This window comes from Panthera pardus, unplaced genomic scaffold (assembly GCF_024362965.1).
Source record: "Panthera pardus isolate Hobbes unplaced genomic scaffold, ASM2436296v1 HiC_scaffold_1, whole genome shotgun sequence".
NCBI lineage: Eukaryota > Metazoa > Chordata > Mammalia > Carnivora > Felidae > Panthera > Panthera pardus.
In genome coordinates, this window is record NW_026526654.1 from 63,552,424 (window position 1) to 63,577,441 (window position 25,018).

The 25,018-nt window shown below is 41.6% G+C and overlaps 1 protein-coding gene across 3 annotated transcripts in view; it reads right to left on the minus strand.

Annotated features, from left to right (window-relative positions):
- Positions 1 to 25,018, minus strand: part of EPSTI1 (epithelial stromal interaction 1) — a 98,687-nt gene that overhangs the window by 62,559 nt on the left and 11,110 nt on the right. For all 3 annotated transcript variants that reach the window (XM_019447459.2, XM_019447457.2, XM_019447461.2), the window contains exons 2-6: positions 19,037 to 19,095; positions 16,960 to 17,043; positions 14,433 to 14,506; positions 13,710 to 13,793; positions 3,483 to 3,556 (exon numbers count right to left, since the gene is read on the minus strand). In XM_019447459.2, coding sequence (XP_019303004.1) covers positions 3,483 to 3,556; positions 13,710 to 13,793; positions 14,433 to 14,506; positions 16,960 to 17,043; positions 19,037 to 19,095 — 375 coding nt within the window. The remainder of the gene's footprint in view (positions 1 to 3,482; positions 3,557 to 13,709; positions 13,794 to 14,432; positions 14,507 to 16,959; positions 17,044 to 19,036; positions 19,096 to 25,018) is intronic.

The following is a 25,018-nucleotide window of genomic DNA, read 5'->3' on the forward strand; positions in this document are numbered from 1 at the left end:
TTTTCTGCCTGTTAGCTAAATAATTGACAACACTAAAAATAATCAGAAGCAAATGAACGAAGTCAGGAATAAGGTGTTAAGAAAGAGCACATTAAGATTCTCATGGTGGTGCCCCAGGATACTATCGTGAGCTTTTTCTCCAGCAGCTTAGATTTATAGTCTGCTCGAGTCCATGGATGCACTCCTCTACAACACACACACACACACACACACACACACACACACACACACACACACCACCATTCCTGGTCTGCTATTTGAACCACATATCACAGCATGCTGAAACTAGCAAGGACATGAGGTATTGACGGGTTTCAAAGAATTTTAGCTGTGTTCTATTTTGTGTTCCTTGGTTTGACAGCTTCAGGATAATGTAAATTTTTTGGTGCGGGAAGGGCGCATTGGGGATTGGAGAGTAGCCTGGTTGGTCTGGTGAAATCTTTGTGCTATTAAAATTCTAACAGTTTGGGACGCCTGGGTGGCTCAGACAGCTGAGCGTTCAACTTCGGCTCAAGTCATGATCTCACAGTTCGTGGGTTTGAGCCCCACCTCAGGCTCTGTGCTGACAGCTCAGAGCCTGGAGCCTGCTTCAGATTCTGGGTCTCCCTCTTTCTGCCCCTCCCCCGCTCACACTCTGTCTCACTCTGTTTCTCAAAGATAAATAATAAATGTAAAAAAAATTTAAAAAACAATCCTAACAGTTCTCCTAGACAATTCTTGTACCATAAAAAATCGATTATAAGAAGGTATGATAAAGGCTTGTTATACAGAGGGTCCATGTTTTCCAAGGAGTCCCTTTCATATTTCTAGCTATATAATGATCATTCATTTCATGAGCTATTAGTCTTTTAATTTCAAAAGTAGTTCAAAACAAAATACTCTTCAAAAAAAAACCCCTCACATATATTTTTTACGTTTCTCAATATGCTTTAAAAATCAATTTGAGATACTTCTCATTTTTGCTCAACTCCTTTTTCCTGGTTAACTGGGACTTTCATGATAAGCAGAAGAAAGAGCAAGAGTGAAATGTGCGTGTAATTGAATTCAGCTCCACTGATGGTATAGGAGGCGGCTAAGGGTAAAACTTTTTTCTTCAGAGAAAAAGGGTGATTGATCTCCAGTGTTTAGTAAAACACACCTCAAGAATCTGGAAGACAGGGCGTCTGGGTGGCTCAATCAGTTAAGCGTCCGACTTCAGCTTGGGTCATGATCTCACAGTTCGTGAATTTGAGCCCCGCACAGGTATCTCTGCTGCCAGAGCAGAACCTGCTTTGGATACTTTGTCTCCCTCTCTCTGCCCCTCCCCTGTGCACACATGAGGTGGGGGGGGGGGGGGGGAGGGGGCTTCTCTCTCTCTCTCCCCCTTCCCCTCTCCCTCTTTCCACCTCTCTGTCTCTCAAAAATAAAAATAAAAAAAGTTGGACTATGAAAGAAAGGTGACTGAGTATCACAACCTCCCATGTCCTTTCAGACTCTGAGAACCTCTTATTCTCCACTTTACCATGTTTAAAACTCTCCAGAGAATGGGTTTGTTCAACTTCCTTGTCCTGTACTTAAGACCCCTCGTTGGCAAGCAGGCCTTCCCTTCTCCAGCCTAAAACTAGAATGACACGGGGATAAATACATTTGTTCTTATTGTGTCTCTAGGCTACAACTGTACCCTTATTTCCTTCAACTCCTCTGGTTGGCCTAGAAATACACTCATCCATCCTCTAAGCAATGAAGGGAAAGGCAATAATACACCCTTAATCTATTGCCTCCCTCCTGCCAGCTCTAAGACAGTTCATCTTTCCTGGTGTTTAGCTTCCCACTAGCTCCCTCACCCCCATGCCTATCTTAGAAGAACAGCGGGGAAAGACACGCTATGGAATCAATGACTCAGATGAGGGCAATGCCTATTTTAACTTTAAAAAGATGACGTTACTCATTGGCACTTGTCCCCAACCCACCCCATCTCCCATTTTGTGGCCTGGGTAGCAGAGGCCAAGTAACCTAATTTGCCAAGAAGCAAAGTAAAGCCCTGAGAAACTTCTTCCCACTCCTCTCTCTGAGACTCAAAGCAAGGAGGAGCTGCTGAGGATAGAGGCAGGATAATTGCGGCACAAGGAGAAAAACAGAGGACCCTGTACTTAGAAGAGCAACACGTGTTAGGGCATCACATATGCTCACACCCACATTAGAATGATCTGAAATTCTGAAAATGAGGTACAATAATGGGAAGAGAGAACAGGAGGAAGTCAGATGATAATCCATCTGAAAGTGGAAGCCAATTGCTAATTCTGGGTGGGACCAGAATCACTACCCAGTCTCTACAAAATATAAGTTGTCTGATCCATTCAACAAGGACTCCCGTAAGTTTCATTTCTGTCTCCATAGAATTCAGGTACTTTTAAGCCATTTATGTAAACTATTTTATTTCATCCTTACAAATGGCTTATGGGAGAGATACTGGCATCCCTATTTTTTTTTATTTTTTATTTATTTTTAATATATGAAATTTATTGTCAAATTGGTTTCCATACAACACCCAGTGCTCATCCCAAAATATGCCCTCTTCAATGCCCATTACCTACCCTACCCTCCCTCATACCCCCCATCAACCCTCAGTTTGTTCTCAGTTTTTTTTTAACGTTTATTTATTTTTGAGACAGAGAGAGACAGAGCATGAACGGGGGAGGGTCAGAGAGAGGGGGACACAGAATCTGAAGCAGGCTCCAGGCTCTGAGCTGTCAGCACAGAGCTTGACGCGGGGCTCGAACCCACGGACCGCGAGATCATGACCTGAGCCAAAGTCAGCCGCTCAACCGACTGAGCCACCCAGGCGCCCCTGTTCTCAGTTTTTAAGAGTCTCTTATGCTTTGGCTCTCTCCCACTCTAACCTCTTTTTTTTTTCCTTCCCCTCCCCCATGGGTTTCTGTTAAGTTTCTCAGGATACACATAAGAGTGAAACCATACGGTATCTGTCTTTCTCTGTATGGCTTATTTCACTTAGCATCACACTCTCCAGTTCCATCCATGTTGCTACAAAGGGCCATATTTCATTCTTTCTCATTGCCACGTAGTACTCCATTGTGTATATAAACCACAATTTCTTTATCCATTCATCAGTTGATGGACATTTAGGCTCTTTCCATAATTTGGCTATTGTTGAGAGTGCTTCTTTTCAAATATTATCTTCCTTATATCAGTGTTTTGAAAGTCAACGTTATCAGAAGTACCTTGGATTTTCAAAGAATCAGCCCTCCAAGTTATTTAGAATCAAGGATTTCTCAAATTTAGCAGTATTATTTCAAATCAATGAAGAATACTCTGGTGGGTACAGAGGTATCCAAACTCAAACCTTACATAATGACAGAGTTCAATTATAGAATTAATATAACAGCCCATAATCCAATACCAGAGGTCTTGGAAAGTTACCTAGAATTCAAAAGCAGAGTAAACAATGTCTGTAAAGGTACAAAGTTCTGAAGATACAAACTTACTACTGCTGGTGCTCTCTAAATGCTTCTCTTCTGAGGTTTTCTTGAAGTCTTTTTTTCTCCTCTAGTTTATTGCTCTGAAATTGCAAGTATCAAAATGCAATCTATTAGGGAAACTTGAAGCAGAATCGTGGTATTAAAGTTACCCAAGGTCCCAAATCCTTAGGTTCAAGTGGCCTCAGTTATTCAATTTGGTACCTACCAGGACTTCCAAGATGTGCCCTTTCTTTTTCTTTTTCTTTTTTTTTAGTATGAAATTTATTGTCAAATTGGTTTCCATACAGCACCCAGTGCTCATCCCCACAGGTGCCCTCCTCCACACCTATCACCCACTTTCCCCTCCCTCCCACCCCTCTTCCCCCATCAACCCTCAGTTTATTCTCAGTTTTTAAGAGTCTCTTATGGTTTGCTCCCAGATGTGCTCTTTCAACCCATCGTCACTATTTATTGAAAGCGAGGAGTCCCAAGTTCCTTCCATGGTTCCCCTCTCCCAACCTGATTAGTATAATCGCAGAATCAGTATTCACATTTTCATTCTTTACTTCAAATGATAGCAACATTTATATTTTAAGAAGTGTTTTCAAGTGTTTTAAGGGAAACATGAAATTTCCACACCAAGTATGTTAAATGAAAATTATAAGCAATGGTTAAGTAGTTCATAAAAAATTTATACATATAAACCCACATCCCACTAAAGCGTTCGGAAAAAGATTTTCAGTAAGCCAACTCAAGTCCCTTCTGACTCAGAATCATATACTTAAAGCTGTTGAGAGACTGAACAGCAAATGTCATAAAAAATGGAATGGAAAAGAGTTCTTTTTTTTAATTAGTTGTTTGGAGAATCTAGAAACAAAGGACTTCATATTTGGGATTACAGTCACCAAGGCTCTGGCATATTTTAATCCAATTTAAATAATCCTGGAGCTTTTTGTTCACTATGACATAAACTGTTGTGTTTTTTTTTTAAACTTGCCTATGAAAAACAAGTAAAGTTCTTAGAAAACAAGCTTAATGGGGAGTTGAAACAAATTCTACAACACAGGAGAGACTTGAACTTTTAAATGAATCCAAGGGAGACAGCAAGCAGCTGGGTTTGCTTTAATAAAAGGAATTGGATTTTCCTGGCAGGAAGACCTGTGAAAAGGGAATAATGGAACTCATCATTTCTAAACCCTGACATTAGTTTGGCTCCCATCTTTCAAAGAGGGGGGAAAACAGTTCATATTGTTCATTTCCATGAAAGTCTTCATTCACACAGAACCATTTACTGGTCCCATTTTGAAAAGGGAAACAGAGGATTTCAGTTTCAGGAAAACAAAACAAAACAAAACAAAACAAAACAAAACATACACGAAATTTACTGCCAAAGGAACCAATTAGAATACAAAGCAATTGGATTATTAATTAAACAAGTTCTAGGAAGCAAACAAATAGAGAATTGTGAAAATAAATCAACAGGATCTCAACCTAGAAAAAAATCCTGACTCATGAGACCAAAATGGTAGACTGTGAGGAGCCCCTACATCTCTGGAAAAAAGTGGGGGGCAGTAAAAGACGGTAAGCAAGCAGTAGGTACTCATTAGACTACTGTTAGAAATGCTACTTCAAAAATGGCAAGAAAACCACACAAGGATCTGGAGACCGGGGCTCCTTTAGCAAGGTCACAAAATGGAAACTCAGTTTTAATCTTGTCACTAATAGATTAGCATTGAATTCAACTCATGAATAACTGATAACTTTTAACTCATGAGTTATTCAGTAGCTAAATTCTGTCCAACAAAGGTCTGTTTATCTCTCAGAGGTTGATGGAGAAGTACTACAAAATACCAGAGTATCTGCAAAAAAAAATTATATTCAATACCTAACAACGTAGGAGCTGTTTTAGTATAATAATCCAAATACTTAAGTTTGGTCATACTGTTTAGGTCTTTTCATTTTGCACAGAGTTAAGAAGTCATCCAACCATACTTATACATATATACACAAGTATAAAATGTCTAGAAGCATGGGGTCTAAAAGAAAAAATTTTGTAACCAGCTCTAGATTCATCCTCGCTGAGTGCCCTTAAACAAATCATTTAATATTACCAAATCTCATTTGCTCAAACATTTATCAAATGCCTATTATATGTTTGGTCCTATGTTAGATGCTGAGAATACATATGAGCAGAGTAGTGCCTCTTCTGGAAAATTTCAGAGGCTGGCTGGGAACGCAGACAAGGAACCAACGATGACAGTCTGTAAAATATGTTGGGGGATTAGAGGTTTGCAAATAATATGAACAGAGAAAAAGCACGGAAGTAGGTACTCTTTCAACAGTTCCATGAACATTCATTCAGTGTCTACTAAGTGGCAGACCCCACCCTGGGCACAGGAGCCAAGTTGAGTGACATTCAGAATGTAGTTTCTAACCCCTAGGTTCATGATGAACTCTGTGTTAAGAGTATGCTCATTTCTACAGAGAGTGGGCTCATCCATAGCTTTGTTCAGATTCACCAAGGGGTTAATGACCAAATTAAAGGATACGAACCATGGTCTAACGAGAGGTAGAAATTCTAGACAAATCTAAGCAAGTTTTCCAGGAGGAGGAAGAGGTGATGGGAACAGGGCTTAACTTAACTCCATTGTACAGATTGCTCACTACCCATGGGGCCGGCAAAGGGATTGGGGAGGCTAAAGGAGGGCTGGCATTCAGCTCACCAAACCCTAGATCCCAGCACAGGGTGCTTCAGCGCAGCACAAGTATCTTTTTCTATGTTCCACAAAAGTACTATCAATCACCAACCTGAGCACCCACAGAACTGACCACCTGGATGAAGAATCTGCTTGTAATTTGCACAAAGGCAATGATGGGCTAGTGGTGGCCCCGGAGAGGGAAGGGATATTCCCATAACTTACAATTTTTTCAATACACAAAGGCATGAGAGAATTAGCCAATTTAAGGAAGCCTGGAGCAGCTCATGGATAAATTAAAAGGTGTTCGTAGTGACACGGTGGACGATAAGGTTGAGGAAAAGGGAAGGGGTGGTTACAAAAGAATTTATATGCCAAGTGAAGGAGTTTGGGCTTCAGTAGAGGCAATGATGAGCCATTATGTTATTTTAAGCAGGACAGTAAGCAGCTCACTCTGGAAGCAGTGTAGACAAGTGAGCTGCAGAAAGCACCACAAACATAAAAACCAATGGAGCGGTTCTCACGGTAATCGGCCCATAAATTAGGAGTCCCAAATTAAGGCAACAGGGACAGAGAAGGACGGGCAAATTCCAGAAACATTCAGGGGCCAGATATAATAGGACAGGGGGAAAAGAAGAGGAGGTGGACTACATCCATAGAGAATGGGTGAGGCAAGGGGGAATGGTACAGGGTGGCCTTTAAGAGCATCAGAATGAACAGAAGTTTCATTTTGAACTTACTGGATTTGAGCTCTACTTGGGGAACATCTGGAAAGAACTATCGAGCATACGGTATAATACATGGTTCTGGGACTCAGGAATATGGGCTAGAGATACAGATTTCAAAAATCGCCAGCACAAGCAATAACTAATCCTTAAATGTGTAAAAGTGAGGACTTTTACCTAAGACTATGGTGGCACAGGCACAGGGATGAGAGACGGCCCCACAGGTGGCACCTGGATAGAACATCAGTAGCAGAAAAACACGAGGGAAACGGATCTGGAAATCCAGAGGGGTGGAATTTGAAGGACAGAGTACTTAACAGTTATGATATTACGAAGAGTTTAAGTAAGGTAGGAATTAAAGAGTCTCCATTGTTGTTGTTGGTGGTGGTGGTTTTTTCAATTAAGAGCACCTCTGGTGTTCTTAGCTAGATCAGTACCGTGGAGTACTAGAGACAGAAGTCAAACTCAGTCCACCAAGGGACAATTAGAGGGGAGAACACAAAGACACCAGGTTCCTAGGCCAGCTGTGCTCAGCATCACCTAAGGGACATTTTTCTTAAAACAAGAGATTCATTGGTTCAGGTGATTGCTAGAAGTCAGTCCACAGACTGGCACTTGGGAACCAAATGTGGTAGAAAGGCCTTCAAGCAGCTGAACCACGATGCGTGGCACAGAGGAGTTGAAAGGAAACCAGAACAGGGAGAGATCCTTTGTTTTTAAAAGAAGAGATCTGAGCAGGATTTTACACCAAGAGACTGAGGGAGTGGGGGTGGGACAGGGACAAAACAGGACAAAAGGAGGCTTAACCGATGGGACAGCAAAGTTCCTGAGGAGATGAAAGAGGAAAAAACAAACACAGGTGGAAGCATCTATCGTAGCAATGAAGAAAACACTTTCTTATTTCTCCTGAGATGGGATAGGAGTAAAAACAGCGAAGGAAGAGTAAAGGAAACAGGAAGATAAAGGTGCTTATGCCTGATGGACTTTTTTGCCTAGCAAGTGAGAGAGGAGATGGTGAGCTGAAAATGAAAGAAGACAGTAAGAAGAACATGAGGAGAGGAAGATCTTGGTACTTAGGGGTGGGCCAGGAATGCAGAGTAGGTATTGTTAGAGACCCAGCTGAGCGGGAAGCCCACAAATCTGGTGGGGCAAAATTACAACACACACACACACACACACACACACACACACACACACACACACACGTCATGTGTGTTTGTTTCTCGCCAGCAACCTCGTTCGTGTAGGTTTAGTAAAAGTGAAAAAATGGAACCAATTCATATGTAACACAAGAATAATTCTTGGCCTTCCACAAAACAGCTTGATACAACAGAGTCAAATGAGATCGTGTTAAAGCACTTCTTTTCCTTTACAATGAATTAGGTTAAGGAACCCCCAGTCGGTGATTACTACTTACTAGGCGTTGTACTAAGGGCTTTGCACATACTGTATCCTCTAAGCCTTCCGGTCCACTGTATTATTACTGTACCCATTTTGCAGATAAGGGAAGTGAGGCATAGAGAAGCTAACAGCTTACCTTCTTAGTACTACCTCTATATTTCAAAGACATACATCCCAACGTTAGGGGATTAACAGGATCCTACTAGATTTTAACAATAGGCGCTAACTGCCCACAGTAATTCATCCACCATGAAATGCAAAACATAGGAACCATATTTCTGGGAAATACTAGTGTTCCTTGAGATGTCAGAAATGGACATTTTTCCTAATTTATAAAGACAATATTGAAAGTGGTTCCTCAGTGTGGCTTTACCCTGCAATCTGTCTTAAACTGTTAGCCCTTGCTATTACATGCTTGCTAGAAATAGTGACACATGATTGCTTAAAAATATGTATAACTATGCATCTCTGCATCTACTTATTTTCTACTCATTGCTTCCTACTTCAGTTTACAGCATGAAAATTAACTAACAAGGTTTCTCAGGGCCGGCATAAAACCTAGTGACTCCCGGTGCTCCAAATAACTATCAGCTTTATGACTTTTGGTTGAGCGGAAAAAAACAAGGAGAGTCATCAGGTGCCACTCAGATCTCGGGCTGGCTTCTGCCCTTTCTGACGTTATGAGACCCCAGGAGGTTCTGTGTATTAAGTGAAAGTATTTACAAACTAGATGCCACTGTGTAATATTATTTCAAACAGAAGTAGAACAAAGGCAGAATCAGAGTAATCCGGGAGGTAGGGAGGTTCTTTAACACGGAACCGGAAGGTTTTCATTTTGCAAGTTTGTGGGTATTATGAAAGGGGGGGGGGGGGTTGGAGGAGGAATCGAAGTATTACCTAATTCATCAATAGGATTATGGGGGGAAACCGCAGTGGAGGTCTGCTCCCACAGTGCAGAATTGTAGGTAAAAGGCTTTCTGGGAGGATTATGAAAATCTGTCTACTTATGTTGCAGGATCCAGTGGCAAAGAAAGTACTTGTACCCCTGTATGTGTAGTCGTATGTACAAAGTACTCGTACACTGCTTTTATGTAACGACTTCCTTTCACTCTGACGTTCTAATTTTCGAGGTATTCTCTCTGTTTCATGGAATTCCAGGAAGAGAAATGAAAACATCATTATGAAGCCGCATTTGCCAAAACTTAGTGGCTTCAAAAAACACGAGTTTACTAATAATCTTACAGCTCTGGAGGTCAGAAGTCCAAGATGGTCTCACTGGGTTAAAATCAAGGCGTCAGCGGGACTGCTTTCCTTCTGGAGGCTCCAGGGGAGAATCTCTGTCCTTGCCTCTTCTAGCTTCTTGAGGTCATCTACATTCCTTGGCTCATGGTCCCTTCCCTCTATTTCAAAGCCAGCAGCGGCAGGCCAAATCTCCCCCTGCTAACATCTCTTCACGCTCTCAATCTCCTGCCCCCCTCTTCCAAGTTAAGGACCCTTGTGATTACACTGGACCCACCTGGAGAGTGCAGAGCTCCACCTGAAGGTAAGTTGATTAGCAACCTTAATTCCACCTGCAAATGTAATCCCTCCACTCTGCCACGTAACGTAACACAGTCCTAGGTTCCAGGGATTAGAACGGAGGGGCAGGGGAGGGGTCATTACTCTGCCTACCACATGAGCTATAATCTAGTTTTAAGTCAATAAGTATCAGACATATAATATGCCAGATACTTCATGAAACTGTTGCCCTCCTTAGCCCCCAGGCACTTGACTTTGGAATGTGTGTGGTGGGGGGAGGTGAGCGAGGCCCTCTCTCGCTTAGGGCCAAGCAGGGGTATACTGATAAACTCAGCAACCTCCTCTAGCAAAGAGGAGGAGGGGAAAGTTGATTTGTAGCGTTTACTGATTTCCGTGGTGAAAATACTCCCAACAGGGAGGGTTTCAAGCTACCACAGTGAAGTCAACTAGTTTACAAAAATCCTGAAAACGTAACAATCCACTCTCACAGGTGGATTTGAGGAGGCTCTCGTACACCAGGGGAAGAATACATAACATCAACCTAGTCTAGGACTGGGAATAAAAGTTTGACTAACGTATCCTAGTGCCCTTTCCAAATTTCCCCTTCACCTATAGGGCTAACTCTTCCTGAACCCATTGACAAGACCGGATAGTAAAGGGCTGGCTGCCTTTCACAACCTTCTGCTTATTAAAGATCAAAGAACACCCCCATGTGCTAGCAGAGAATAGTCTACTTGACCCTCACTCACACACAGGTGGTAAGCAATTAGAGGCCCAGGGTTGGGGGGGAGGTGACGCCTCTTGGGAGAGGGGAAAACTGAAGGGCAACAGGGTTAAGACAAGAGGCCAAGCTAGGGGTTCTCAGCTGGCAACAGGCTGCTCAGCTTCTACTTGACTCGGAGTTCCTGGACAGTAGCCATTCGCCTGGGGAGGAGGGAGGTATTTTGCAGGCTGGTGTCCATATGTGTGTTTGCCATGCATTTTAAAGAATAAATGCTCCATAAGCACAGCCATTATTGCTTCCCTTGGCCATTTTCACACTGGCAATGTGAAGTATGCCATTTCTAGATGGCTAATGTCCATTTTTCTTTTATCTGACACACGCTACTAAATAGGCTCACATTTACTATGAAAAGCCACAGATTTATGTACAATAAGAACAGCTAGGTCACGGTGGCAGTGCAGGGCAATTAACCAAAGAAATCAGGTCCGTAGAAGGACCAGGGGAGGCTGCTCCTTATCTTGTTATGTAGATTACATTAATGCTCCTCGATTTTATATGCACAAGAATAAACTGGGAAGCTTATTAAAATGCAGGTTCTGGTTCAAAGGTTTGGGGATCTCAAGATTCTGCATTTCTAACAAGTGATGCCCATGGGGCTGGTTCAAGGAACATCTTTTGAATGGGAAGGATCAACATATCAACTTTCTCTCCCCATCTCTCACTTTTGGACAAAATTATACCAATAATCATTACAATTATCACATTAGAAAAGCAAATCCAATTAAGATTTCTGTAGTTAATGATTGTTATACACCTAGTGTTATAGTACAACTTGGAAAGAGGAAAATGCTGCTTTTACTCAATGTTAAATAAGACCATTTCAGGGGCACTTGGGTGGCTCAGTTGGTTAAGACTCTGATTCTTTTTTTAAGTTTATTTACGTATTTAGAGAGAGAGAGAGAGAGAGAGAGAGAGAGAGAGAGAGAGAACGAACCAGCAGGGGAGGGGCAGAGCGAGAGTTGGGGACATAAGTCTGACAGCAGAGAGCCTAATGCTGGGCTCATCATGATCTGAGCCAAAGTCTGACGCTTAACCAACTGAGCCACCCAAGCATCTATCTAACTCTTGATCTCAGCTGAGGTCATGAATTCCCAGCTCCTGAGTTGAGGCCCCTCGTTGGGCTCTGTGCTGACAGTGTGGAGCCTGCTTAGGATTCTGTCTCTCCCTCTCTCTGCCCCCTTTCTCTCCCCCACCCCCTCTCTCTCTCAAAATAAATAAATAAACAAGCTTAAAAAAAATGAAGACCATTTCGGCCACTAACATTTCTGAATAGTATACATTATTTGATCCCATGAAGAAATGAGCTATAAATAACCCACAAGTCAGCTAAGTATGGGTATTAAATGACAACTAGTAAATGGCTTTTAGAATAAGAAGTTGCAACACAGTAGTTCTTCAGGATCTACAAGACTCTTAATTCAATTCCTGGTGATGATCTGACGATTTTCTTAGTTCCAACTGAAATGCAGAAGGACTATGTAAAGGGGCCGTCTCCTCTACAATCACAAGACCAAAGTGTGAACTTCCCTTTGAAGAAAAATTGGGAGGGGGCGGTTGGATGAAAAAGCATGGGGAACAGAGAGGTAGAAAGACGAAATCATGTTTTTAGAGATTAAAAACAAATTAGTGTCACAAAAATCTTTTCAGTGAAGGTGTAATAGCTGATCAATTGGAAACAGACTCTGCCAGATCAAATTTTGTGAGCAAACTTCCTATATTCTTTTGTCTTACACCTCCAGCATCTCATTACAGTTCCGCATGCAGAAGTCCAGTCTTCTCTCTACCCTAGAGCCCACATCTCTGCACTTGACAGATGTTCCCGGAGCCGTGAGGGAAGAAGAGGAGGTGGGGCTTAGTGTAGAGGCATGGCAGAGAGCTGCCCGAGATCATACAACATAACAAGACACCTTATAAAGAAAGACAGTCTGCTCACCAGCCAGGTAAACGGCAGGTAAGGCTCATACACTCTCATGTGTTTTACAGGCCATCACCTTTCGGCTTCATTAACTGTGACTGGTAAAAATATCCATTGCTTGGTAACCAGGCTTAAATTTTGACCAACCCTCAATCTTGAAAAGAAAAAACGAAAGGGAAGGAGGGAGGGAGAAAGAGCTGCAGAGCCAGACAGGCAGGAGGACAGCAAGAATAGGAAGTGTGTTTCCATGACTTATATTTGCAGCAGGTGCCATACTTGGTGGTCAGTATCATGAGCCAACCCCTCGCCCCCATACCTCCAATACTTAAAACCTACTACAGCTTAGGACCTTGTGGGAATGGGAGGAGGAAGAAGGGTGGGGGTAGAACAACACTACATTCTTCCTTCTTCTGTAGCAGAAAAGCATGTTTTAAGAGATATTTTTTGCCAAGCTCCGGAAAGAGTTATCAAAACTAAACACATCACTGTGAGCTTTATCACGTCACTAATACTGAAATGCAAATGCAAATGCAAATGCAAATGCAAAAAAACACTTTTTCCTGCACCGGTAAGAGAGGCATGTTCACCTATCTAACACTCACCCTGGAAAAGGCAGTGCACCGTGAATTGCTGGTGTTACTAACCGCTTTGCCTTCTGGTCAAATACACAGCCACTACTTGATCACTTGCCTGGGAGGTGAGATTGTGTGGTCACTAAGAACTCCAGCTCTGAGGGGCACCTGGGCGGCTCAGTCGGTTAAGCATCCAACTCGTGATTTCGGCTCAAGTCACGATGTCACAGTTCCCTGCGTTTGAGCTGTGCTTGTGCGTCGGGCTCTGCACCGAGAGCACAGAGCCTGCTTGGGATTCACCATCTCCCTCTCCCTCTGTCTCCCACTCTCCTTCTCTCTCAAAAGAACTAAACAAACACAGGAAAAACAAAACAAAACAAAACAAAAACCTAGCGCTGAGGCCAGTCTGCCTGTATTTGAATCCTACTTCTCCTATCTACTGGCCGTGAACCCTTGGGCAAGTTACCTACCCTCTCTGTGTCGGTTTCCTCATTTGTAAATGCAAGTAATAAGAATAATCTATACTCGTAAGGCTGTTTCGAGAATTGAACGAATTTGCATACGGGCGGTGTGCAGAAGACAGCCTGGCACACACAGGGAGCCTTCGGTCAGTGGTAGCTCACCATCATTGCCACTATCTTACCTTCTGTCTCTGAACTGCCTTCATCTGTTGTATTCTGGCCTCTTCCACTTGCTTCTTGATTCTTACAGATTCTTCTCTCTTTAGCTAAATTGTATTGAAATTACAGAGGACAAAAAACAGTTACTATTTTTCAGTCTGAACCTCTGGAACACGAAATTATGATGAGAGACAAATTACAGTATTGTTTGTGTTCTACCTCGCCATGATGATAGGCTGGCATTTCCCACTACTAAGATCACAGAGAATTGTCAGGCTGCATCTCCTGTCCGTGACATTTCTCTCATGGTTCTTCCTTGGTCTCTGTCTCTCTGTCCTCCCACCCCACCCACCCAGGTTGGGGAGGAGAGACAGCAGATGATATTTCCTTATTATAAAACTCATATGCCTCATTATTTTTAAAAAGTCACTGGCATCTTCAATCTTTTCTGTACTACTTTTGTGCAAACCCATGTTCTTGGTGCAAAACCTTCAAAACGTGGCAGGGGTTGAACTATAAAAAATAAATCCCTTTGTGAAGGGTCCTGCTGACTGATGTACAGCTTGGATAAGAAGTCTAGAGAGTCGTCTCTTCATTTACTTCCTGACTTCTTTGATTTTGAGAGTTTCCTTTTGTAATCGGTTTCAAGGTTTTATGCTTTTGGTAAATGTATTATTTCGTGGCGACTGAAAGTGCCAGTACTCAAATTCCTTGCCAAAACTGAACTAAAAGAGATGGATTCTGACCTTTTGTTGGTATTTCGATTGCATCAGTTGGAGTTGTTGTTTCTGCCTGACTTCAGCTTCTGATTGGCTTCCACCTACAGGGAAAAAAGTCACAAAGGTGAAACATGAATATTATGCTGAAATGTCAGCCATCAGAGACTAATTAATACATGATAAGTCTACGCCATGAGTTTCTTTAACATTTTCGTGCCCCTGGAAATGAGGATATAAACAGTTTTCTTAACAAGACATTAGAGGATGGGAATTTCTTAAAAGAGAAACATGTTCTGGACAGAGCATGGTACCATATGCCTAAAAGAAGAGGAGAATCCTACAAAGGTTTTCAGTCATGTGGGTAGTCACGTCTTCACTTAGACTGAATTTACACCTGATGGTACATGCTAAATAGTGCCGGTCTTAAATACTCTAGAACAGGGGGACCTGGGTGGCTCAGTCGGTTAAGCGGCTGACTTCGGCTCAGGTCATGATCTCGCAGTCCATGGGTTCGAGCCCCACGTCGGGCTGTGTGCTGACAGCTCAGAGCCTGGAGCCTGTTTCGGATTCTGTGTCTCCCTCTCTCTGACCCTCCCCTGTTCATGCTCTGTCTCTCCCTGTCTCAAAAATAAATAAAATGTTAAAATAAAAAATACTCTAGAACATTCCTCCTACTTGAGGATGGCCATTCCTTAGCCTACTCAGGCTGATGATGCTTTGCTTTGCTTGTCTTATCTTCTCCTGACCCTACTGCCTCATTCTTTAGTAGCATAGTGTAGGATATCCTCAGGGGTCTTGCCACCAGAAAATTACATAGTCTTTATAACCAGGTTTTTAAAACTACTAATATTTTAGTTAGTGACTGTCAATCCATACCCCTTAGTTTTCTTTCTTGAGGTATTCAAGAGAAAAATATGGAAGTGAGATTATTTGCCTATTCTCTCTTAAACCTAAAATAATTCGGGGACAGAAATCCTTGCAGCTTGCCAATCATCTAAGAATTGCCGTTTAGGGATTTCTTGGTGTTTATGCAAGCTTGGTATGTGTATTATAAAGATTCCTTTGAAATGATTCTCTGGTGCTTTGGTCACTAAAAGTGTCAGTTCTCTGAAAGATTCATTCGCACAGAAGATGCATTAAAACAATTTGCATCCACTGTAGTTTTTGTAATTGAACTGATAAACACACCACAGAGACATTTATTCTGAGTCCCCAAAGATATATAAGGCCTAGTCGGTTGTGGCCCTTCGGTCTCTGTTGTGGGGAACTGGGGAAAGGGAAAGAAACAGTGAGGAATATGGAAGCTATTATCTAATGTTACAGCCACTGTCAGTATCTCCTGGAACTATTCCAATATTTTAAAGGGTAGATGAATAGGGGAGGAGTGGAGAGTTAAAACAAATAAAGAAAGGGGCTCTTAGGTGGCTCAGTTGAGATCCAGACTTCAGCTCAGGTCACGATCTCACAGTTTGTGAGTTCAAGCCCCATGTGGGGCTTGCTGCTATTAGCACAACGCCTGCTTCAGATCCTCTGCCCCCCCCCCCGCCCCTCCCCCACTCATGCTCTCATGCATGTGCTCACTCTGTCTCTTGCTCAAAAATAAATAAAAACATTTTAAAAAAGAAATAATGAAAGTCAGATGTCTAAGAATGTGAAGGCTTTGTTCCAAACTCATCTCAAAGTTTCATATATTCTAGGATTTTCTTTTTTACCTCCTAGGCGCTCATGAAATACAATGGAATGATAGTGATAATACCATTACGTTCACCCATTAAATCATTTCCGAATTAGCTTATTTTTACCTTTGTCCTGGAAAAAATACTTTCCTAAAACTATTGTGACAGTAAGTAGCCCCTGACTCTAATGCATTTGTTGTTAACGAAATCTGTGGGAACCGTGTATCCAGTCTTTTCAGTTCCCAGCTGCTGCTGGAGAAAGGAAAAGCGAAGAAAGGATGTGAATGATTCCCATTAGGTGGCATCCCTGTTGAATGATTCAAACACCAGGCACAGGCAGCCCACACAATTCATCACACTGGCATGTGCTCTGGGGGCCCAAAGGTCTCTATCTGTAGAATGAAAACACAGGTGAAGTTCTCTTTATACCCACCACCGTGTCCCCAGCTCACTCTCATCTTCGTTTTAGAATTGAATCTCCATCTGTTTTTTTTTTCCCATTAGCATTCAATACTGCCAGGATTAATATGCTTGTGATAGCTTTTACTCCCATCCTGTCTAGTGCTATGAAAAGGCATATGCAGCGTCCCAGGTACTTTCTTCAGAAGTGATCCTCTAAGAGACTCTAAATTATTCAGCAATTAAGCCATCACTTTATTCCCACATAACTGGGGCATCATACATTTGCTTCTCGCAGAAGATCCAAAACAACATACCTGCATACCTAAGAGTTTCAAGTTTAAATGCATTGTATTCCAAGCAGCACAATGACCCCCAAACCAATAACGCACGTTCAAAGACAGATGCAGGCAAGGCGCTAACAGGATCCCTGGGTGGCCCTGTCTCCCCAGATCCAGGCACCTGGTTTACTGGCTTACCTAAGCGCCTTGGGACCAGGGTAACAGGCTTCGCTCGCTGTTGTTCTTTCCACTTCTCAAGATTTTCCAGCTCTTTCTCAGCAACTAAGCCAGGTGAGAAATGTCAAATCATCAATTATTAGAATGTGAAAAGAAAACAGTTCCGTTGATAGCACAAGAAACAAACATCAGAGGGCAATTAACTCCATGCAAGCATGAGTGCACAAAATAGCCAGGAAAGGAAGGCACCCTTTGGGGCGACGCTGCGCCCACCCCTGAGGCTCTCTCTCTCTCTCTCTCCAAGAGTATGAACTGAAAGTCCAAATCTGGAAAATCCTGACCTCTTACTAAAATAAAGGAGTTTTGTTTTTCCTCTCGTTCTGGCATTCTTAAAACCCTAGATCCAATTAGCTTTTTGAATTTTCTATAGAGAGTGTGTATAAAACTAGAATATTCGTATGTCAGTAAGAACTCTTTGCACACAGTAAGCAAAGCCCCAGAGAATTCTGATGCCCACAGCACTGTGTTTCGAACGTCCCCCAAGCTTACCGCAACTAGGGGTGAGGGCTCCAGCCCCTTGCACTCCATACCACCAGCCAGGAAAGCCTCCTCTAGGTGGAGCAGTGCTCACTGCCCAAATACACACTCTGCATGACAGCAGGGGGCGCCCGAGATACTAATTCTGTTCTTCAGTGCGCATCCAGATCTCCCCCACCTTAGACCCCATTGTTTCAAACGTCCATATGTAGTATTTTTAATTAGGGAGGGGAACCTTCTGAAACATACCCCAAATCCAGACCACACTAAGGCATAAATTCCTGGAAAGTATTTAAATCACAAGCTCGTAAAATGCGAGAACCTTTGGGACTCAGTTGGGTCGCTGGTTCAGTTGCTGGCAATACCCACAGTCTCTGTCTGCATAGCTGTGACCGTCATACTCTGCATTGATGCAGGTGTACCACCCAGGGTGCAACATGTCTGGTGGAGAGTCAAGTCTCTAATTTAGACGCCTGCTTCCCTGTTGTGCCTGTATGTCCATTCTTAGTCACAATATTAAATTTCCTATCAAGATCTAATAAAGGAGAGGGACACCTGGATGGCTCAGTCGGTTAAGCGTCTGACTTCGGCTCAGGTCACGATCTCACGGCCTGTGGGTTTGTTCCCCGTGTTGGCCTCTTGTGCTGACTGCTCAGAGCCTGGATCCTGCTTTAGATTCTGTGTCTCCTTCTCTTTCTGTCCCTACCCTACTCACACACACACACACACACACTCTCTCTCTCTCTCTCAAAAATAAACAAACATTAAAAAAAATTATTTTAAATTAAAAAAAAAAAGATCTAATACACGAGAGCACAGAATGTCAGTGCTAGCCCCACAGCTTGAATTGAACAGGCCTCATAACTTCTTTGTGAACTGGCTGAACTTGAGTTCTCCATCTACCTCTAAGTTATAATGCTGTAATTTAAATGGCAGCATTTATTTTACGGTACAACTTCAAATAGGCTATGCACCCACTAGGTACAAGGAGGACAAAAATGAGTAAAGTGTAGTCCCTGCCCTCAAAGAGGCTGTAATCTAGAACAAGGAAATGGACGCTCTCAAATAAAAACAGCTGAGGGCAGACTCTGATACTTACAAAATTATGGGAGCACAGAGGTTAAAGAAAAATTCCATTAAGAAGGGATGGGACAGGACAGATCAAGAAAGGGACAAATTATGTCATGATCTGTTTCATATATAATTCATCTGCTCTGCAAGTATTCATAGTCCTGTAAAAATATCTGCAGTCAACCCAATTTCATGGGAACTAGATAATTTATTGGCAGTAGATGTGAAATTGTTTAAGTCCAACAGAAATCTGAGATTTGCCATTGTGCTATGAGTTCTGCTATCTACATAGAGAAACTAATTTAGAAGGATTAACAATAGAATAATTTTAAAAGCTATAATTAAAGCTGCTAAAGTTAAAAAAAGAAAGAACTCTGTAAGATTTGGTGAGTCTATACGTATCAGAAAATAAAACTATAAACCAAAGTAAATCAATCCTACTCTATAAGATGAGAAGCATTCTGAATGTTAAATGAATAAATATACATACTCCTTTGTATCTGATTTCTTCGGTTTTCATTTGGTGTTATCAAGGTATATGCGCCTGTGCTGGAATAAAGAGGAAAAAAATTGATTATCATGAGAAACTAATACATATAACTTCCAGACATTCTTGCTGCTAATATACTGTATTTATGATCATCACCATCAAATAGGTACTGTGGAAGATAATCTTCTTAAGACCCAGCTCTGTTCTCTGGGAGGTGACAATCTAGTTGTCAAGTAAAACAAGTACACATGGCCAAATATGGAAATATAAAGCAACTGATCAAGACTGACAAGGGACTGCTTCACAGTTCGCTCTAGTAAACTGTCTTTGTAGGGATCCACCGTTCCTCCAGGTGGCACTCAGGGGCAAGTCCCTTTGAGATGGCTTTGGCCGGGCATTCTCTTCCATCATGACCCACATTGGGAGTACAGAAAACATTCATGCATTCTTTGTTCCTACAAACTGGAAATACATGCCACTTGCAACGCAGCCACCTTGTCTTCATGACCCATCTGAGTGGCCACGTGGCCACATCTTGTGCTTCCAGGCTTTGACTCTCCTAGGCATGGATCTACTAGGTCTCCTATTCCCCTGGGGACACAGATAGAACAGAATCAGGAGCTCAGAGCAGCATCCTTGAAGCATTTTAATTCATGGGGTGCGGATCTGGGAAGATGGCATTTAACCAAATATACACAACACTGAGATTCCAGGAGGCTGTTAAAATACTGTGAGCTTTTGAGGGCTGGAACTGGACTGATCTGTACACACCCAGCCTCTGGCACAATGCCTGGCACAGGGTACCTGCTTGATGACTGTGGGCTGAACTGAAATGAAATGATGCCACAGACCCAGTCTGTAAATCTGTTTGGCAGGGGGAGAGAGGCTCTTCTTTGAGATGATGGATGTGGCCCCACAAGAGCACCAATACCTCACAGAGCAACAGACTGCAGCATATGTGTGGGTACAATTTTAAGGGGAATGCTATGAATAATCAGCTTGTAAGTGAAGGTTGTTTTTTTTAAAAACCCCAGATACTCTTAGAATTCTCTCTCTTCAACACAGAATGTACAATTTCAAAGGACAAATTAGCAAAGATTGAACAGTAGAGGCCAAAAGTGCTGATTAACAGAAGTCATTTCTTCCTTATCTTGTTATTTTCCTAGCAGTGAGACTTCAGCCTGCTTCAAACTGGGCTTTAATTTTAGACTTGTAAATGGGAAGTGTACAATCACCTTTGCATGCAAATGGGGCTGCAAGATGCCCAATTACCTAACATATATCAGCAGACATTGCATTTGTAGCCTCACATGCATACAACGTTATGAATACAAAATGAGGAGGCTGCTACTGAAAATTAATCCCTTGTCCATTGCATATTCTTTGTTCACCCTAAGAAAGATTTTTCACTCCTCAATTCATAGGAGCTTGGGAGCTGCAATTCTGTGGGTAATGGCTGCACACTTGAATATGATGCAATGGTGAGCCATTGTACTTAAAGATGAAACGCAAGGTACTGGATTTAAATGCTCGCCGTGACATGATTGCACAATCCTTCAAGTCTAGCAACATCGTGGCACAGAGCTTCTCGCCATCCCAGGGATTTGACCCTACTCAACATCGCGGCACAGAGCTTCTCGCCATCCCAGGGATTTGACTCTACACTGATCAGCAGTTCTCAAACTTTAGCATGCATCGGAATCACCTGGAGGGTCAGTTAAAGCGCAGAGTTCCTGATTCAGTAGGTCTGGGGGCAGGGGCGAGGGGTGAGAACTGGCATTTTTAACAGTTCCCAGGTAATGTTGATGTGCTTTTTTTTTTTTTTTTTAACATCTATTTATTTTTGAGACAGAGAGAGACAGAGCACGAATGGGGGAGGGTCATAGAGAGAGGGAGACACAGAATCTGAAGCAGGTTCCAGGCTCTGAGCTGTCAGCACAGAGCCCGACGCGGGGCTCGAACTCACGGACCACGAGATCATGACCTGGGCCGAAGTCGGACGCTTAACCGACTGAGCCACCCAGGTGCCACAATGTTGATGTTCTTGATCTAGGGACCACACTATGAGAACCACTGCTGTAGATCAATCAAGTTATATTTGAACATTTAGACTGATGGGAATTCAGGGATTAAATCATTGATAAAGATATAGATACAGATACACACCGAAGGTCACAAGGTTAATTAAGCATTGGTACTCAGACTCAAATGCAGGACTTTTGTTTTAGATTAGTTGGGTGTTTGCAGCTAACCCTTCAGCTTGACACAGAGAGTAGAAGATATGATCGTCACTCATTTCCAGCCTCTTGGTAGACTTCCAAAGTAACCTACTTTACTGAGCACCTATTTATGGACTCACATTAAGGGGTTTATGAAGAATGAAGGGAGATATGAAAAAGCAGACCAACCACTTTAATGGAGCTTATATTTTAGTTAGGAACAATTTCTGAAGCCTGTGGAGCAAACCACAAGAATATCCAAACAAGTGTCAAAGTAAGAGGACATTAAGTAGAAATTCAAGGTGGGGGACAGTCACAGAGGGAAAGAAATGAGAAGTATAGCCAGCTGAGGTTTAAAAGACAGGGTCTTGAAATGGCCAAAGAAGGGTTCCTTTGCTAGGGCTTTACCAAGAGCAGCTTCACAGAGAATTTTCCAAGTCCCACGGGCCTCCCTTATGCCCAAAATTTAAATTTCGTTAAAGATCTGAAAAGAAAAATCATGCTATAGGTAAAAGATCTTATTCCACAATATCTAATCTGAATATGTTCAAGTCTGATAACATCACAGTAGCATCTTTAGTTTTAGGAATAGAACTGCGGTCAATCTATTGCAATTTGTGTAGCCTACAGTGTGGGGCCATGAAAAGAGGGAAAGAATTATCCAACCCTAAATTCAAAGCCTGTTAACTTGAAAGCCTTTTAACATAACCCCAGGCTCAAGGAGAGGTCCCAGTAATAAATGTTTCATGTTAGAGAATTCCTTAGTAACCTTCTTAGTAACATTTTCTCGGCTGAAATTGCCAAATCTGAAACATAATATTCAGAAGAAAGCATGGCAAGTATTTGGGCTTCTAGTCCTCTGACTTGCTATGGAAAGAGGAGCCTACTTCTAAGGATCTGCTTTTTAGGTTTTTTTATTATCATGTGGCAGAGAGTAATGCCTTGGTAGATACAAATATCTGTCCCTTCTCTCCTCCCTTTTTCTTGACATGAATAACAAGTATAACTTATTCATGTTTTCAGCCAATTAATTTCCACCCACAGCAAGGGCCTCTGCTGTGTTAACCTGCATGTCTTCCCTTTCAACAGCCTGACTCTCAAAGATGCTGATCCAGACAAGCCCAACCTACCTATATTTAGTATTCTGGGCATTTCCCGATTAAGCAACATTCAAGCCACTGAAGTAAATGTATATCTTTGAAAATGAGTTTCCTTAATTACCTCATTGAAATTTAATGAAATCTCGCAATTTGTAAGATTATTTTCACTTTCCAACAGCACACATCCAGGAGACATACTGAGGGAGAACATATAAAGAAGAGCAGAAGACAAAGAGAAAATGTGTTCTTGCACCATACAAAAAAAAAGAGAGAGAAGAAAAATATATTTAAGAAATGGTTTTCTTGCAAGGTCTCTCCTGAGCTACACAATTGCTTCTCTCGTGTCCATTCTTGCACAATTTTTATAACATCTCATCAATAAGCGCCCTATGAAAATGTTATGCTGAAGTTATGAAAAATATCTTGGCTGGCTAAAAGTATTACATAAATATATCCCCTGGTGTGTACAAACTGCAGCAGATGTAATTTAAATTTCTAATTAGGAACAACACTGGTTTGACTGAAAAAGAAACATAGGAGCAAAAATTCAGAAACAGAAGATTAAGTAACAAACAGATCTTTTCAAGCAGTAAAGGAGACATGTAAAGTCTACCATTCTTCAAAAAACTAGTTTGAGGTTTTCTCAGTTCAAGAAAACCTTAACCTTGCATGGACTTGAAAAAAAAGATTTTTGGTTAATCAAAGGCACTGGATTTTCTTGCTATGGCTTTCCATATTGGTTTTTGTTATATGACCTTCAATATAGGCATCTGAAGCTTACTGTTTTTAGCCAACATGTGTCAAAACTTGAAGCATTCAGGTTTCCAAAAGTTTAATAAACAGACCATATTCCCAAGAAAAACAAAAAATAACAAGATCCGGCTGAGTAAATCATACTTAACCACTACACCTGTTACACCAACCCTGATCCAGTACTCCACAACTCCAGTGAGGAAGGGCTCATGAATTCTTTGACCTCAAAATCTGCAGAGCCCAAAACATTGTCTACACATCCAAGAAGCTGATGTGAAGCAAGTTAGTTCTTGAACTCACAGCTTCTGGTGGACAATTGAATAGATACCCAGAGGGCAGAACAGACACCCAGAGGGAAAAGATATGCAAGAGACCACAGGTCATCAGCACCTTTGTGCATAGAGTAACTTTATGGAAAGTCGAAAAGGTGTATACACACACACACACACACACACACACACACACACACACACACACCCTCCATCCCAGCATTCCTATGTAGGCTCATGGTTTAGTGGGATATGGTAAATTTATGCAAATGAGAAAAAAGTGCTCCTTCTTTCAGGTAGAGGTAACCCTACACTAGGGTGCATGGTTTGGTATGTATTTCAGCTCCAAATTACTACCTTCGCCAGACAAGTTTGTGTAGTTACCAACCTGCACAACCATACAGGGTAGACCTGAGAGATGTCACATTTCATCACTTAAAACACATATACAGACATAAATGATAAGGGCTTTGAGAAAAGCAGGATTCACTCTAAAGATACAAAGAATATATATGAAACATAGTATCATTGAGACTCACCATCTTTAAGAGGCCAAAAACTAATGATGGGAGTGGAGATGGGGACCAACTGTTAGGTATACTTGCAAAATGTATGAAATTGAATTCATATTTTCAGAACATAGAGATGTTGGATCTGGGACTTGATTTGAGCCTACTTGCAAACTACTTGCTTAACCTAACAAGCTAACCTTAGCCATGTTACTGTTTCATAGATACTGGCAAAAGCCACGAGACTCCTGGGTCAGAGATAAATGCAAGGCATGAGGGATTCTTATCTAAATCTCTGCATAAAACATTTAAAAACAAAATTCATCTTTTATTTCTGATTTTGAAAGACATATGCTTATAGAAGAAAATCACAAAATATATTTTTCAGTATTTAAAAGGCACTCACAATCCCACGCCTCAGAGATTACAATTAGTTTCATTTGAGTGAATTTCAGTCCAATCTATACTCTGTACATATTATTACACCATTGCAAACATATCTTAAGTCCAATTTTATGTCTTACTTTCACTTGTAGGTGCTTTCCCAACTATTCATGTAACAAGCTTAATATTAGATGGCTACATAGTATTTCACAACATGGATGCATCATAATGTAGCCACTCAACTATGTCAGGTGTTTCAATTGTTCACAGTTTTAAACAATACTGCACCATGTACAAAGCATAAAAATACAGCTTTGCACAGAATATTAACCAGAACAAAACTCTAAAACAATAAATAAACAATAGTCCTCAAAAATCAATACTTTGAACAGGAATGTGGACATTTAAATTTTTCTTCCTTAGCTATCTCATTTGCATTTCCAAAATCCCAGAAACAGTATGATCAAATGATTAATTTCTGTTCTGGTGCCTGACTCTCCTCAATTCTTAAACTAGGAGAGATGCTGGCCCTACCCAACCATTGATTTTTCACCTCCTTCTTATTAAATGGCACCTTTGTAGTATTCAGCTTCACAAAGTACCCAATTAAAAGACTACAGTCCACAACCTTTTTTATAGCTAGGTGTGACCATGCTATTAAGTTTGGGAAACCTGAAATGTAAGGGGAAGCTATTGAGAAAGGTTTCTAGGAAAGCTCCTTTAAATGGAAACAGGCAGGAAAAGCTTT